Source organism: Diadema setosum, chromosome 17 (genome assembly GCF_964275005.1).
Source record: "Diadema setosum chromosome 17, eeDiaSeto1, whole genome shotgun sequence".
Taxonomy (NCBI): domain Eukaryota; kingdom Metazoa; phylum Echinodermata; class Echinoidea; order Diadematoida; family Diadematidae; genus Diadema; species Diadema setosum.
The window spans coordinates 13,108,247-13,125,202 of NC_092701.1; the positions used below are offsets into that span (position 1 = coordinate 13,108,247).

Consider the following 16,956-nt stretch of genomic DNA (forward strand, 5'->3'; position numbering starts at 1 on the left):
CGTGACCAGGTCAAACACTTGACATATAAACATCTTTTGTTAATGGCCAGTTCAGACCAGATGTAGCTCATTCTTGTGAGCATGCACTGTCATTCACAGCTGCTGTATGTACATGCTGCCCTACAGCAGTGTAGGCACCCTTTATACAGTATTTTAAGAATGGTAGCTCCCAAATTACAATTTCTTCAGACAAACTACACATAGCAATTTCCCGACTTGCTTTTTCATGAGACATAGAAGAATAAAGGATTATTCTATGTACTTATTTACAATGTTGTTGTACAGTTGGACCACCTAGATTCAACAGTTCAGAATTTTTGCCCATCTGATATAAATTTCAACTGGCCTCCATTCATTTGACCAGCATCAATGCATAAGGGACCACTTGCATAGGGGAGCAAAGCTTATGAAAGAACTAGAAATGTCGCTGGTATGCCTCCGCCATAATGCATGATTTTCCCAATAGGTCTAGATAGTACATGTGGACAATGTGTGATTACATTTTCACAAAATTGGCAAAATATTGAAATGACAAGTTTGTCACAAATGTGTTGAATGTTCACCTTCCTTGACCTAGGTTTAATTGGATGAATAGGAGAGCATGTATCTAGGGATTTAAGGACTTTAACTTGACTTTGACCCATTCATACATTTAGGCATTGAGTAATTTTCAAGGTACAGGTGTGGAGAAAAAGTGCAATTTCTGAATTGAATAGTAAATTGTTACCATTTTCATCTGGCCCTTGACCCTAAAATTCATAAGATAATCACTTTCAGGTAGAACATGCATAATATGTACTAAGTTTCAAGATAACTTGAGCCACTTCGAGATATGGAGGAAAAAGTTAGTTCAGCACTTTCACTTGATCTTTGACCTTTTGACCTTTGAGGCAAAAAAAGAAGAAAAAAAAAACTTTCCAGAGAATTTCTATTAGGTTACACATGCATACACCAAGTGTAAAAAAATAATAACCCTGCTGGCATTGCATAAATATGAGGGAAATAGTAAAATTTTGAAGTGTTGCACTTGACCTTTGACCCCTGACCTTTGACCCCATGAACCCTACATTCTCTAGATAATCACTTCCAGTCAGTACATGTATATACTAAGTTTTGATAATTTTTCTTGACCTTTTGACCTTTGACCTTTGACCTCATGACCCAAACTTTCACCAGAGAATCTTAATTGGGTAATACATGTATACACTAAGTTTCAAGAAAATATCTTCAGGCATTCAATAGATATGGTAGAAATAGTGAAATTTTATGTATTTGACCCTGACCTTTTGACCTTTGACCTCATGACCCAAACTTTCACCACAGAATCTTAATTGGGTAATACATGTATACACTAAGTTTCAAGAAAATATCTTCAGGCATTCAATAGATATGGTGGACATAGTGAAATTTTATGTATTTCACCTTGACCTTTTGACCTTTGACCTTGAGCATGTGCACCCAAAAGTTGATAGGCACAACTTCACCCCCTAATACACATACATGCCAAGTTTCATTAGGATACCTCAACAGGTTTTGATAGTTACCTTGTCCACAAAATTCATTACGGACGGACGGAAGGACGGACGGACGGAAGGACGGACGGACGGACGGAAGGACGGACGGAAGGACGGACGGACGGACGGACGGACGGACAACCCGAAAACATAATGCCTCCGGCACCACTTCGTGGCGGAGGCATAAAAAAAAAATTGAACCAGAATATTTGAGCTCTGATACCTACCTCAGCTCGGAGATCACTGTTTGGCTGTGATTCACTACACTGTATGTCTCGTGTTCAAAACCAGAGTCCACACCAAGTTCCTTGGACAGTGAAGAGGGTGGGGTACTACCAGCCTCATCACTTCTCTTCACATCCCTGGCATTTTGTTCAACCTGAATCACACAATCAAGTATATCACAGTAAAAATGGGGTTTGAGAAACAAAGTGAACAGGAGAATGCGCGATAAAGGAAGGGAAGCAGTATTGAGGAGCAGGCAAAGGTGTGGACAAGGCAGAAAAGGTATTAGAAAACAGCATCTCCTTTCATAACTTGATTAGATTCCTTGTCCTGAAATTCTTATGTATACCGGTGATACCATGATATCTATAAAGAGGTGAACACTTTCACACAAAATATGCACAGACAAAGAACATATGTGACCGTGCACCTCAAAACGAACATAAAGTCGCACACACTGATTTTGCGTGAGGACTGAAAATAAGTGAAATTGGTCAACCTAGCCGAACTTGACTTTTTCATATTTTCTGAAAGAGCGGGTCTTATTTAACATTATGATAAAATTTGGTATCATAAAACGGGCAGGAAAGTGTATTTTTTTAGCAGTTTATCTCGAACATTTTTGGTAGAGTAGTGTGATTAGGTGTGTCTTTAGAATCCCTTTTTCATGTCTGAAAAACCTTGTCCACAGTCTTCACTTCCAACTCCAATAACTTTTGAAAGGATAGTGCTACTGCTTTGAAAGTTGGCATTAATTATGGACAGAATGTGTTAATGAGGCATGCTTAATTTCAGATCAATCTGATAATCCCTTCAGTGTTTTTACTCTGGTGGTCTACTTCCTGTTTTTTGTCCCATTCATCGCACAGCTAGCACGGTTTGGTAAAGATTAAGCGCTTGAATAGACACTGTGCTTCAGAGCCTCTTTTCTCAGTTCACACATTTCCTGAGTTTGGGCTTTCTTTCCAATATTTTACTAGATAGGTTAGGAGAGTCTATTTGATTTGAGTTATACATCATTTTAAAGCTTAAGGTCTGCTCTTTCAGAATACGATCTTAACTAAAAATTCATGTCTGGCGACTTTTTGTTTGTTTTGAGGTGCAGAGTCACATATATTGTACAATGTGACAGCACAGCACTGGTCTGTCTTAATGAAATGATTCTTGAAATAATAAGTGTTGGTAATGCATGTGAATTCATATTCTTTTGACTTTCATAAAAGCTCTTTTTCTTTCATATTTATTATAGTTGCAGACATATTGTCCCTACTTAACTGACAATTGTATTTTCATGATAACCTTCATATAAAGCACAACCAAGCAACCACCAAACAAACAAATCCTCGACAAGACAAATCACTAAACCTGCTTTATATTACATGCAATGGACACCAATCTTATTTGGTCTTCCCTAGTTGCATATCTACAACAGTAACCAAAATTAATAGTTAGGTGAGTGTCAGTAATTCAGCATTTCAGCTTTAATGGTTCATCATTACTGAAAGCCAGAAACATTTGTGGCATGAAACTTTTGCAAATTGCCACCCATTCAAAACTTCTGTAGACAAACACTTTCATATTCATTGTACTTTTGTGACTCATGGCTCCTTGTGAAATTTATGAAAGTTTCATGCACACAAAATATTCCTGGTTTTACACTACCGTGGTATGACCACCTCCACCATTCTATAAGCCACATGGGTGAAAAATTATACCTCTCTTGGCCCCCTCCTTCCAAGCTCTCTCTCCAGTCTCTGCATCTCCTCCCGGCCCAGCTCCAGGTCTCTCTGGCACTCTGCCAGACGCTCACTCTGCCTGTCGGTCAGCTCCCTCAGATCCTGGTTCTCCTGCTCCTTCATGCGGATCTCTGCCTCCAGTTCCTGGATCTTCTTGCCCTGCTGGTCCGTCTCCTGCCTAAACGCCTTCATAGAGGCCTCGGCTCCTTGCAGACTAGAGTTGCTCTCCAATAGTGTCCTGGGGGAGTAGACAGTTTCTATTCTTTGCTTGTATTCTACCACTTTTTAATTTGTCTTACCACTAGGTTTTGGTTGAGCCGAGGAACTATCAGCCCTCTGATTAATGTGATTTTTCTATTCAATGAAAAATGCCCCCAAATTCCCCCTTCCATACCTGATTGGCTTCAAGCTTTTGACATTCAAATTTACCCCTTTTGTTTTCATTGTCCTGTATCCCTAGCCCCTCCTAATCAGTACATGTGATGCTGTTACCACACTATATGCCTGGAGCATGTAAAAGTAAATGTCAGATTTTGTTTGTAATTTTGCTAGGATTGAGAGCTCAGGTACCTTTGACTTCTGGGGAAACTGAACAGACCAAGAAACCAACAAGGGGTTGGTTTCTTGATCTGAAGCATCTTTATGCCAAGATAATCACATTGCCAAGATTGCTCCTTTCCTACCTGACATGATCCTTAGCATCCTGGAGGTCCTCTTCAAGGGAGGTAGCCCTGGCTAGCAGCTCCTCTCGCTCCTTGTCACAATGGGCCAGGCTACCCCTCAGGTGCTCCTCTGTGGCAGAGAGCTAAAGTACAAGGCAAAATGGTGAATTACATTCACTCTATCACCACAAAACATCTCACATACAGGTGAAGTTTACACCAAGAGTTGTTTTGCTTGATACGAGAGGTATAAAGGTAAAACCTCAGCCAGTTTGATTGAAATCACGAGTCACATTCAAGAAAGCTTTTTTTCTTTTTCTATTTTTTTTTTTTTAAATGGATGTACATCATGTAACATTGTATCGATTTTGACTGACATGTTGAAGTCACATGTAGTATTTTTTGCTCATATGTCATAATTACAACACATTCAAATGATTTTTTGTTTTCAAAACTTGTGTTGAGGAATGAAGTTCCCTTGTTTGGAAAAGTGTGCAAACTTCACCAGATTTCTTATCAACATTTCAGAGACTCCCCATTCTCACATTTAATTCGTGTGTACCTGATACACATTAACACTATTCTTCAGAGTTTGGTAGATGTGAGAGAGCTAAGAATTGGGAAACACTTTCAGAGGACATGGTGATATCACCTACCTTGGTGAGTTGTTTCTGAGTCTGCAGCTTGAAGTTATCCAATTTTTCATTTAGCTCCTCCACTTCTTTCACCACTATATCCCTCTGCTCTTCAAGTCTAACCATTCAAACAAAAGGAGATCAACAAGTTTTACTTGATGCATGAGGGTCTCTTATCATGCAGCAAAATCATGCACATTCTATAACACCGCAGGAAGCACAAGTTAGATGAAAATGAGTTGAATGAGACAGCTTTTTATGTCTTATAGTAGCACGAAAAATATAGAAAATCAGACTTCATTTGTGGGGGCCAAAGAAGGAGCGTTCACGTCGCGGTCCCTGTCAGGAATTTCTCCTGCGAATCCTTCTACCACACTACACAACTACTAGTTCATTACAATGGCTACCAACGACCGATCTGTTGATGAGCGCCAGCGTCATAAACATGGGTCCTTATCAGGACCGGCCCTGAGTATCATCTCATCCAACATTGAAGGTCTCACAGGCACCAAGCAGGATCTTCTGGCTAACCTGTGTATAAAGAACAATTGTGACATTCTTTGTCTGCAGGAGACACATCGTGGGTCTTCACGTATTCGTCCACGCATCGATGGTATGACCCTCATAGCGGAAATACCACATGACCAGTATGGCAGCGCAATTTTTGCACGCAATGGCCTGATTGTGGATAAGTTTTCTATGTCAGACACGGACAACATTGAAGTCCTAACCATTGGGCTTATGGGGATTTCTGTAAGCTCCATCTATAAACCTCCAACTCAGACTTTCTGCCTACCTCCAGGAGTCACCGATGGCCGAGTTAATGTGGCTATTGGTGATTTCAACAGTCACAACATCATCTGGGGATATGGAGAAACCAACGAAGACGGCGAACTTGTGGAGAACTGGTCCGATGCAAACCAGTTGTCACTTATTCATGATGCAAAACTTCCCTCCTCCTTCAACAGCTGTAGATGGAGACGTGGCTACAACCCTGATCTGGTGTTTGTATCAAACAACATCGCTCAACAGTGTGAGAAGGTTGTGCTTGATCCTATCCCACATACCCAACATCGACCAATTGGACTGAAGGTGAATGCAGCTATCACTCCCCGCACAGTTCCCCTTCGCAGACGTTTCAACCTGAGGAAAGCAAACTGGGAACAGTTTGCCGTAGACCTGGATTCATATCTTCAGGACCTGCCTGCCCTTCCTACCAACTACGATACCTTTGTAGAGTTGATCAAGAAATCATCAAGGAAAAATATCCCACGAGGATGCCGTACAAGCTATACACCAGGCTTGACAGATGACTCCAAGGTGCTGTACAACGAATACGTCAGGCACTTTGAGAATGACCCCTTCAGTGCTGACACACTTGAATGTGGGGAAAACTTGACCACTGCCATTATGGATAGCAGACGGAGGAAGTGGCAGGAATTCATTGAATCAACAGATATGACCCACAGCAGCAGGAAAGCCTGGAAAACGATTCGGATCCTTGGGAACGACTTTACGAAATCCCAACCAAGGCCTCAAGTTACTGCTGACCAAGTCGCCCACCAACTCCTTGCGAACAGCCAGGGTAACCCTAACCACCACCCAAGAAGAGCCAAGCTCCCCCAAAATGCTGAGACAGCTTCCCAAGGGCCATCTGACTTCACAAGACCTTTTACCATGGATGATCTGTGTAGTGCTACCAAAGCAATGAAGAGTAATAAGGCAGCTGGATTAGATGATATCCTCTGTGAACAGATCAAACATCTTGGACCTGTTGCACTCCAGTGGCTGCTTGACATGCTGAACAAGTGTCTGAGTGACAACACCTTGCCAAAGCTATGGAGGAAATCCAGAGTAGTCGCCTTACTCAAACCAGGCAAAGACCCAGCCAGCCCAAAGAGTTAAAGACCTATCTCCCTGCTCTGCCACACATACAAGCTCTTTGAAAGGCTCTTACTCAACCGTATCGCCCCCTTTGTAGATGAGCTCCTCATTCCCGAGCAGGCAGGCTTCAGGCCAGGAAAGTCCTGTACTGGCCAACTGTTGAATCTCACACAGTACATCGAAGATGGGTTTGAGGAAGGGCTGATAACTGGAGCAGCTTTTGTTGACCTCTCTGCGGCCTACGATACAGTGAACCACAGGATTCTTACAAGGAAAGTCTTTGAGATGACCAAGGATGTCAAGCTGACACAATTGATCCAGAACCTGCTTTCAAACCGGCGGTTCTACGTGAATCTGAATGGTACCCGCAGCAGATGGCGGAGACAGAAAAATGGTCTCCCGCAAGGAAGCGTCCTTGCCCCGCTTCTTTTCAACATCTACACGAATGACCAACCAATCCATCCAAGTACAAGGAGCTACCTGTATGCTGATGATCTTTGCATTGCCTCACAGAAGCAATCCTTTGAAGAGGTGGAAAGAGCACTCAGTGATGCTCTGGCAGGTCTAACACCTTACTATGCCGCAAATCACCTACGTGCAAACCCTGAGAAGACTCAACTTAGCGTCTTCCACCTCAAGAACAGAGATGCTAACCGACAACTGAGGGTCAGATGGTATGGAAAATGGCTTAAACACACCAATAAGCCGATCTATCTAGGTGTCACACTGGATCGTTCCCTTACTTACAAGGAGCACATTGCCAAGACAAAGGCGAAAGCTGGAGCAAGGAACAGCATATTGAAGAAGCTTGCTAATACAAGATGGGGAACAGATGCCAAAACTATCCGCACCACAGCTCTTGCTCTATGCTTCTCCACTGCCGAGTATGCAGCCCCTGTCTGGTGTAGGTCATCCCATGCTGCAAAGATCGACCCAGTCCTGAATGCAGCTTGCAGAGCTATCTCTGGATGTCTGCGACCAACAAGAGTAGATGACCTTTACTTACTGTGTGGTATTGCACCACCACACATCAGGCGAGAGGTCTCAGCACAGATGGAGAAAACCAAGCAAGAAGTTAACCCTCGACACCCACTCTACAATCGTGAACCTGCTAAAAAGAGACTCAAATCCAGACGCAGTTTTCTCCATTCAACCGAATCCCTTGATGGCACCGTCCACGGTCGAAGGATTACCCTATGGTCCAACCACCTCCAGACTGTGACGCATCAGCTCTCCTATGAACCAAGTGAATCACTCCCTCCGGGTTCAAGTGAGGCATGGCCCACCTGGTCATGCCTGAATCGCCTACGGACAGGAACAGGACGATGCAAAGTCCTCATGCAGAAATGGGGTTACAATAGGGATGGAGAAACTGCTTGCGACTGCGGGCAGGACCAGACAATGCAACATCTTTTGGTCTGCCCCCTCCTACCAGAGCCATGCACTGTCGATGATCTGGAGACTTTCAACACCAAAGCCAGATCCTGCGCTCTGCACTGGACAGGACTTGTGTAGTGACTCGAGAAGAAGAAGAAGACTTCATTTGTAATCTTCCTGGCAGTTGCAGGCTCATTGGAAATCACAGATGATAATGTGGTCTTGATTAAAGCAAAGAATTTGCTGGAAAAGAATGATGATATGATCAGTTTAAAAAAACAAAAAATGCATACCAGCTGCTGTGCTGATCAGGGTACAGAGCAGAGTGACAATCAAGGGGGTCATTTTAGACCAAATGTGGATGCTTCTCCACACATCTCTAAGGGTGCGTTTATAAGATTTTGCGGGCCTAGAATCACTGTTTTGAAACACTGTTTTGAAACAGAGCGTTTATAAGATTTTTTTTCTCCGAGAGTGTTGGGGCTCTCGCTCAGACTGTGCCATTGCAACTCACTCTGCACAGTTTTTCCTCGGCAAAAGGTCAAACAGGGTGCGCGCAAGGCATTGTGACGTTACATAAACAGTGTTTGCGATCGCGGTTGCGTTTATAAGATTTTTGAAACACTGATTCTACAGAAACACTGTTTGTAAACGCACTATTTTGTGCGTTTACAAACAGTGTTTCAAAACACTGTTTCAAATCACGGCGAGCGTTTATAAGAATTTTTTTCGAGCTAGAATCACTGTTTGACCAGAAACAGTGTTTCAAAACACTGTTTCTGGCCAAAAGAAAAATCTTATAAACGCACCCTAAGATCCTTCCTCCAAACAGCATTACAAACAACAGAGTGACCTGTCCTCTAGCATTCTACTCAATAGTCTGCATCTTGCAGTTGTCTTGAACAAAGACATGAGAAATCAAACTCAACCAAAAAATTTCTCATAATCACTTCCTGATTTACTTTCATCATTATTAGCAACATCATCACCACTAATCTGCATAAATGTAAAGCTCTCCATCATTCCTAGTACTCCTACAACAGTTATACAAAGCAACCGTATCATTCTTATGTCGCAGTCACTGATCATCATACAGGATGTTAAACAAGGCTGTTGTTGTTGTTGGGTTTTTTTTAAATCACAGCAGTATACTAAATGTCTTGAGAAACTTTTAACTTCTAAGCATCAAAATGACACCAAGCTGGAAGCAACAGCATCTACAAACTTCAAAGCATTCAGTCTGACATTTTCATTCTTGGATTGTGGCTTATTCACTGTGACAAAATGTTGAAAAAGAAGGCTAAGATGACACCAGAAAGCATCCAGATAATCTTACAGCTTCTCAGCATCTTGAACAGCCCCATGGCCCTTGACCCTCAGGCCATACTCATGATATGTGTTCAGGCAAGTACATTTTCAAATAATATCAAGATTTTTTTTTTTCTCCCCCAGTATGTTGCAAACATGCTAAAATTCCAAGATGTCGATCAACCTGATCATCATACACTGTATACTGTGTGTGATTACAATCAGCACCATTGGCTGTCCAGTGTACCTCAGTTTAAGTTTCTGTTCTTCAGCCAGCTCAGCTCGGAGTTTCCTCACTTCTCGCTGATGTCTGTGGACCAGCGAGTCTCTCTCCGTCAGCTGCCTACCACTCTCTTCCAAGCTCTGCTCTGCCAGCCTGGACATACAACAAATATGTGAGGACAAGACAGAACAATCACACTGTTTATATCAAGCATTTTGTTCCCTCGGTCACACAACAAACATGTGAGGACAAGACAGAACAATCACACTGTTTATATCAAGCATTTTGTTCCCTCGGTCACACACAAGACAGAACAATCACACTGTTTATATCAAGCAATTTGTTCCCTCGGTCACACAACAAACATGTGAGGACAAGCCAGAACAATCACACAGTTTCTATCAAGCATTTTGTTCCCTCGGTCACACAACAAACATGTGAGGACAAGACAGAACAATCACACAGTTTATATTAAGCTTTTTGTTCCTTCGATCACACATACAAATAATGAGAAGAGGGAGTGCTTTTATCAACCAGTAAAGGACAAGTAAACATTCGAGAAAATAACATCCAACAATGAGTGATTTAACATTTTGTTTTGGGGGGTTTGGGGTTTGTTTGGTTTTTTTTGTTCAAAGTACAGGTAACACTCTTTATCAACCTTAAAGTAACATACTAAAACAAACACTGAATATCATTACACTGCTTCTTCAATTATGATACAAACAATGCTTTCATCAGCTTAAATCTTACCAGCAAAAAAAAAAAAAAAAAATTACATATGGGTCAATCCATGTCAAATCATCCAGTGCTTGTCACCCGACCCCCTCCGATTTTCTTTAAAATCGCACCAAATGTTCCCCAAAGTGTCTGACGGAAAATCCCAAAATATTTTGCCCCAAGGTCAATTGGTTGCTAAGATACAGCCTCACATAGCAACCGGTGCGCATTCCAAAAAATTAGTTAAAAGAAAATTAGGCATTTTTGATTGACTGTTTTAGCTTGGATATTTATGCAAAAGTGTTCATTATCTGGAAATTGAGAGAACTTTATAGTCTTTGCAAGAAAAACTGACTGTGACGCGAAATTGACTTTTCGTTAACGTGCACGAGGTCACCGAAAATGGTGTTAAATGTTAATTTTGAAAATTTGAATGCATATTTAGAAGCTAATATCTTCCACATTTCATCACCTTAGGTTCTAAAATATTATGCTGTTGAAGGCTTTGACTTGCTCAGTAATTTTGAAAAAAATCGGCGCATTCATGATCACCGTTTTTACGGAGAGCGCCCTCAAAGTTGACAAAAATGAAAAATGTGCCAAATTCAAGGTCACGGATCACCCTTCGTCCCACCTAGGAGTAGCATCAATTTTTATATATTGATAGACATTTACCTATATTATCTTGGGTTACCAAAGAAATTTTGCTCCCGAAATGTTCAATGGCAAATTTACCCCACCGAAAATAGGCGTAAACGGCCAAATTCCCACGTAATATCACATATTGGGTTTAGAGGACATTTCAAATGTCCACGCTTTCAAAATGAAAAGCACTAGCCCTGTGATATTTGCAGTAGGGATAGTCTGTTATACATATTTTAGTAATATATACCACAAAACACTTTTAATACATAATAATGACCTTGAAATTTAATCCAAAATTTGATAAAAAACAATAAATCGCTCCATTTTCCTCATTGCACTGCATGTAAATGTGTTTTGAAAGACTTTTCACAGAGCAATATTTCATGAATTATGAAAGCTGACATTCTACCATATTTAATAGGGTGCTAAACTATTTCTGCTCATCTTCCAGATTTAGTGTCAATTTGATCATGAATGTTATATCTTTGACCTTGAAGTGCTTCTAAAAATAGCTGTAAATTTGTTAACTACAAATTACACACACAACAGGTGTTTTATGGCATGATATACTTGTTATTCTTCCACAAACACAGAAGCTTTTTATGATGTAAATGTTATATACTGGAATTAATCTATACGTGTTTGCGAGATATGTTACAATTAATTACTCTGTTCTGACAATGACCCTCAATTTCAATCAAAAGTGGGGATGGTAATATTTTGTGATTTTGTGTGCATTTCCTATGGAAAACAGTGCTTTTTGTGGTGAAACTCATAAAAACTTGACCATTTTTACTATCTATCACTTTGATTGGTATTCTATTCTAGTTATGGTAGAAAAGTGGGCTGTGACAATTTCCAATAAAAAAAAAACATGGTTATGCTGCAGAAAATAAAAACAAAGAAATACATAAGAAATTCCAAAAACAAGAAAATACATAAGAATTGAAATGATTTTGAAAGTTTTCATTAGGTACAGAACAAATTCCCCGAAAAAGAAGACTCTCAGTCCTTTTAATGTGAGTTTCACAGGCTAGAATACGAATTTTTTAATGTCCATAATTATCACGATAAATATTACGTACTTTAATACAGGTCTTTATGGAGAGGAATAGGCATTTCTCATGATTTTGAAGGTCATAAATTGAGGGTCATTGTCAGAACAAAGCAATTGATTGGAACATATCTTGCAAGCATGTATAGATTAATTCCAGTATATAACATTTACACTATAAAAAGCTTTTGTGTTTGTGGAAGAATCACAAGTGTATCATGCCATAAAACACCTGTCGTGTGTGTACTTTGTAGTTTACAAATTTACAGCTATTTTTATGCCTCCGCCACGAAGTGGTGCCGGAGGCATTATGTTTTCGGGTTGTCCGTCCGTCCGTACGTACGTCCGTACGTACGTCCGTACGTCCGTACGTCTGTACGTCCGTACGTCCGTACGTCCGTCCGCTTTCGTTTACGCGATAACTTGAGTAATATTTACTGGAATTTTACCAAACTTGGTCCAAGTATGAAGTATGATGGGGCAATGATTTGATAAGATTTTGGGTGAAATCGGCTAAAGGTCAAAGGTCAAAGGTCAAGGTCAAATCATGAAATCGTATCCGTTTACGCGATAACTCAAGACTGTATGGAGCAAATTTCACCAAACTTTGTTGGAGGATGATGTATGATGGGACAATTACTTGATTAGTTTTTCAGTGAAATCGGACAGAGGTCAAAGGTCAAAGATCAAGGTCAAATCCTAAAATTTATCTGTTTATGTGATAACTCAAAACTGGAAGAAGCAGCTTTCACCAAACTTGGTCCAAGGATGATGTATAATGGGACAATTAGTTGAGTAGATTCTAGTGACATTGACAAGAGGTCAAAGGTCAAAAGGTCAAGGTCAAATGCTAAAAATGTTGCTATTTCCCCCATATCTATGCAATGCCCGCAGTTATTTTCTTGAAACTTAGTGTAGACATGTACTATTGCGTAAGGATTCTCCAGAGAGAGTTTCATGTCATAAGGTCAAAGGTCAAAAGGTCAAAGGTTAGGTGAAAATGTTGCAATATCACTTTTCTCGCAAATGGTTCAATGTATCTTCATGGAACATGGTACATATGCATGTACTGACTGGCAGGGATTATCTAGGGAATTTAGGGGTCATGGGTCAATAGTCAGGGGTTCAAAGGTCAAGGTCAACTCCTCAAAATGTTACTACTGTATTTCCCTCATACATGTATACTAGTATATGCAATGATTGCATTATTAGTTTTAAAAGTGTTTAATATATGTACATGTATTACTTGATGGAGATTCTCTTGGAAATTTCCAGCCAGAAGGTCAAAGGTCAAAGGTTAAGGGTCAAAGGTCAGGTTTATATGAAAAAAAAATATTTTGTACTGTAATTACACTCTTTCTTCATACCTTGAAAATTATACTCAATGCATAAACTTATAATAAGGTCGGTCAGAAGTCAAGTAAAAATTTTCAATTCCCCAAATATGTGTACCTGCACTCTTTAATAGACAATTATGGTCAAAGGTCAAAGGTTAAGGGTCAAAGGTCAGGTTTAAATGAAAAAAAAATATTTTGTACTGTAATTACACTCTTTCTTCATACCTTGAAAATTATACTCAATGCATAAACTTATAATAAGGTCGGTCAGAAGTCAAGTAAAAATTTTCAATTCCCCAAATATGTGTACCTGCACTCTTTAATAGACAATTATAGCAAACCCAGTTCGTGGAAAGTGAACATTCAAGATATTTCTGACAAACCTGTTATTTCGATATTTTGCCAGTTATGTGAAACTGTCATCACACATTGTCAAGACATTGTACTATACACCTATTGGGAGAATCATGCATTATGGCGGAGGCATCAGTCGCCGTAGCGACATTTCTAGTTAGAAGTACTTCAAGGTCAAGGGTATAACATTCATGATCAAATTGACACAAAATCTGAAAGAAGAGCACAAATACTTTAGAACCTTAATATTGTAGGGTGTCAGCTTTCATAATTCTTGAAATATTGCTCTGTGAAAAGTCTTTCAAAACACATTTACATGCAGTGCAATGAGGAAAATGGAGCGATTTATTGTTTTTTATCAAATTTTGGCTTAAATTTCAAGGTCATTATTATGTAATAAAAGTGTTTTGTGGTATATATTACTAAAATATGTATAACAGACTATCACTACTGCAAATATCACAGGGCTAGTGCTTTTCATTTTGAAAGCGTGGACATTTGAAATGTCCTCTAAACCCAATATGTGATATTACGTGGGAATTTGGCCGTTTACGCCTATTTTCGGTGGGGTAAATTTGCCATTGAACATTTCGGGAGCAAAATTTCTTTGGTAACCCAAGATAATATAGGTAAATGTCTATCAATATACAAAAATTGATGCTATTCCTAGGTGGGACGAAGGGTGAACCATGACCTTGAATTTGGCACATTTTTCATTTTTGTCAACTTTGAGGGCGCTCTCCGTAAAAACGGTGATCATGAATGCGCCGATTTTTTTTCAAAATTACTGAGCAAGTCAAAGCCTTCAACAGCATAATATTTTAGAACCTAAGGTGATGAAATGTGGAAGATATTAGCTTCTAGATATGCATTAAAATTTTCAAAATTAACATTTAACACCATTTTCGGTGACCTCGTGCACGTTAATGAAAAGTCAATTTCGTGTCACAGTCAGTTTTTCTTGCAAAGACTATAAAGTTCTCTCAATTTCCAGATAATGAACACTTTTGCATAAATATCCAAGCTAAAACAGTCAATCAAAAATGCCTAATTTTCTTTTAACTAATTTTTTGGAATGCGCACCGGTTGCTATGTGAGGCTGTATCTTAGCAACCAATTGACCTTGGGGCAAAATATTTTGGGATTTTGCGTCAGACACTTTGGGGAACATTTGGTGCGATTTTTAAGAAAATCGGAGGGGGTCGGGTGACAACTTTTCTGAAAATTGGATGATTTGACGTGGATTGACCCACATCTATCATTTCGACCACTATACTCTACTGGCAAAGCCACGGAGAGAGGTTTTCCAAAATTGTTTCTAAATATTGTTAGAAAAAAAAAAAACAGACGCAGTCCACAATTTGAAATGCTTGACATATTGCAAGCATGAGCAAAAGTTTTGCAAGAAAAGCCTTTCTGTGCCACAGACTTTGGACTGTCTGTACACTGCTATGGGGTTTTCCGTGTCAAAGTGACACTCAAAGAAAGCAAAGGGTCAAAGATTTAAAGCATCAGAGAAACACGATTCCACCAACAAACCGCGGAAACACATACCTGAGAGCGGCATCATTTGCTTTCAGTTCTGTCCTTAGTGCACTGCATTTATCCTCCAGGCTGGCCATACTTGTTTTGCCTGCTTCTGTTTCCACTTTCAGCATCCTTAGCTACAACAGAACAAGATTATTCTTTATTTATGATCCCAAATCCTTGAAATTCCAATAAACCAGTGTGGTTTAAGATAGAAAAGCCATACACAGCTATATTCAATTCAATACTAAATGGAAAACAGGCAAATGAAGAAACAGACAAGACATTGAAGGGAAAAGGAAAAGAAACAAGGAAAAGTAGAAATTACGCGGTGCGTAAAATATGTCCCCGCCGGAAGTAGCATTTAGTAGCAAAATGTACAATATCGGTAAAAAATCAAGGTCAAAGGTCAAAGAAGTCAAAGGTCAAAATTCTGTGTAGAAGTTCTGAAGCCCTCACCTAGTGCCATCACAAAAAGCAAACGGAATCGAAATCGGGTTTTGATAGAAATGGCGAAGGAGAAGCATTTTGTAGCCAATGTACAATATAGGTCAAAAATCAAGGTCAAAGGCCAAAATTCTGTGTAGTAGTTTTGAAGCCCTCACCTAGTGCCATCACATAAGGAAAACGGAATCGAAATCGGGTTAGAAATGGCAAAGGAGGAGCATTTTGTAGCCAATGTACAATATAGGTCAAAAATCGAGGTCAAAGGTCAAGAAGTCCAGGGTCAAAATTCTGTGTAGAAGTTTTGAAGCCCTCACCTACAGACTGTAGTGCCATCACATAAAGCAAACGGAAATGAAATTGGGTTAGAAATGGCAAAGGAGTAGCATTTTGTAGCAAAATGTACAATGCAGGTCAAAAATCAAGGTCAAAGGTCAAAGAAGTCAAAGGTCAAAATTCTGTGTAGAAGTTTTGAAGCCCTCACCTAGTAACATCACATAAAGCACACGGAATCGAAATCAGGTAAGAAATGGCGAAGGAGTAGCATTTTGTAGCAAAATGTACAATATAGGTCAAAAATCAAGGTCAAAGGTCAAAGAAGTCAAAGGTCAAAATTCTGTGTAGAAGTTTTGAAGCCCTCACCTAGTGCCATCACATAAAGCAAACGGAATCGAAATCGGGTTAGAAATGGCGAAGGAGTAGCATTTTGTAGCCAATGTACAATATAGGTCAAAAATCAAGGTCAAAGGTCAAAGAAGTCAAAGGTCAAAATTCTGTGTAGAAGTTTTGAAGCCCTCACCTAGTGCCATCACATAAAGCAAACGGAATTGAAATCGGGTTAGAAATGGCGAAGGAGTAGCATTTTGAAGCAAAATGTACAATATAGGTCAAAGGTCAAGGTCAAAGGTCACAACTGAAATTCTGTGTAGAAGTTTCAAAGCTCCCATGTAGTGCTATCATGTAAAGCAAACAGAATCAAAATTGGCTCATAAATGACAGAGAAGTAGCAAATTGAACATTTTGATCACACACGGACACACAGACAGACGGACGGACAGACAGACGGACGGACACACGGACACACACACGTACGGAGCCCGTTTCATAGTCCCCTGCTCGAACTCGTTCGGCGGGGACAATAAGCAACTGAATAGTCTCGAACACACAAACTCATTTTAGCATATATACATAGTCAGGTTCCTAACGTGATTTCGCCAGATTTCTTTTTACAAATATCCTGAGTATAAAGTAAGGGTTTATATAGAGCTGGGAATAAAAAGGTTGTAAAAAATGTATTGTATTGGCAAATGA

General features: G+C 39.9%; 1 protein-coding gene across 1 annotated transcript in view; it reads right to left on the reverse strand.

Annotated features, from left to right (window-relative positions):
• Positions 1 to 16,956, reverse strand: part of LOC140240451 (uncharacterized) — a 44,554-nt gene that overhangs the window by 22,959 nt on the left and 4,639 nt on the right. The window contains exons 4-9 of the mRNA XM_072320222.1: positions 15,229 to 15,338; positions 9,589 to 9,717; positions 4,794 to 4,890; positions 4,159 to 4,280; positions 3,455 to 3,713; positions 1,742 to 1,893 (exon numbers count right to left, since the gene is read on the reverse strand). Coding sequence (XP_072176323.1) covers positions 1,742 to 1,893; positions 3,455 to 3,713; positions 4,159 to 4,280; positions 4,794 to 4,890; positions 9,589 to 9,717; positions 15,229 to 15,338 — 869 coding nt within the window. The remainder of the gene's footprint in view (positions 1 to 1,741; positions 1,894 to 3,454; positions 3,714 to 4,158; positions 4,281 to 4,793; positions 4,891 to 9,588; positions 9,718 to 15,228; positions 15,339 to 16,956) is intronic.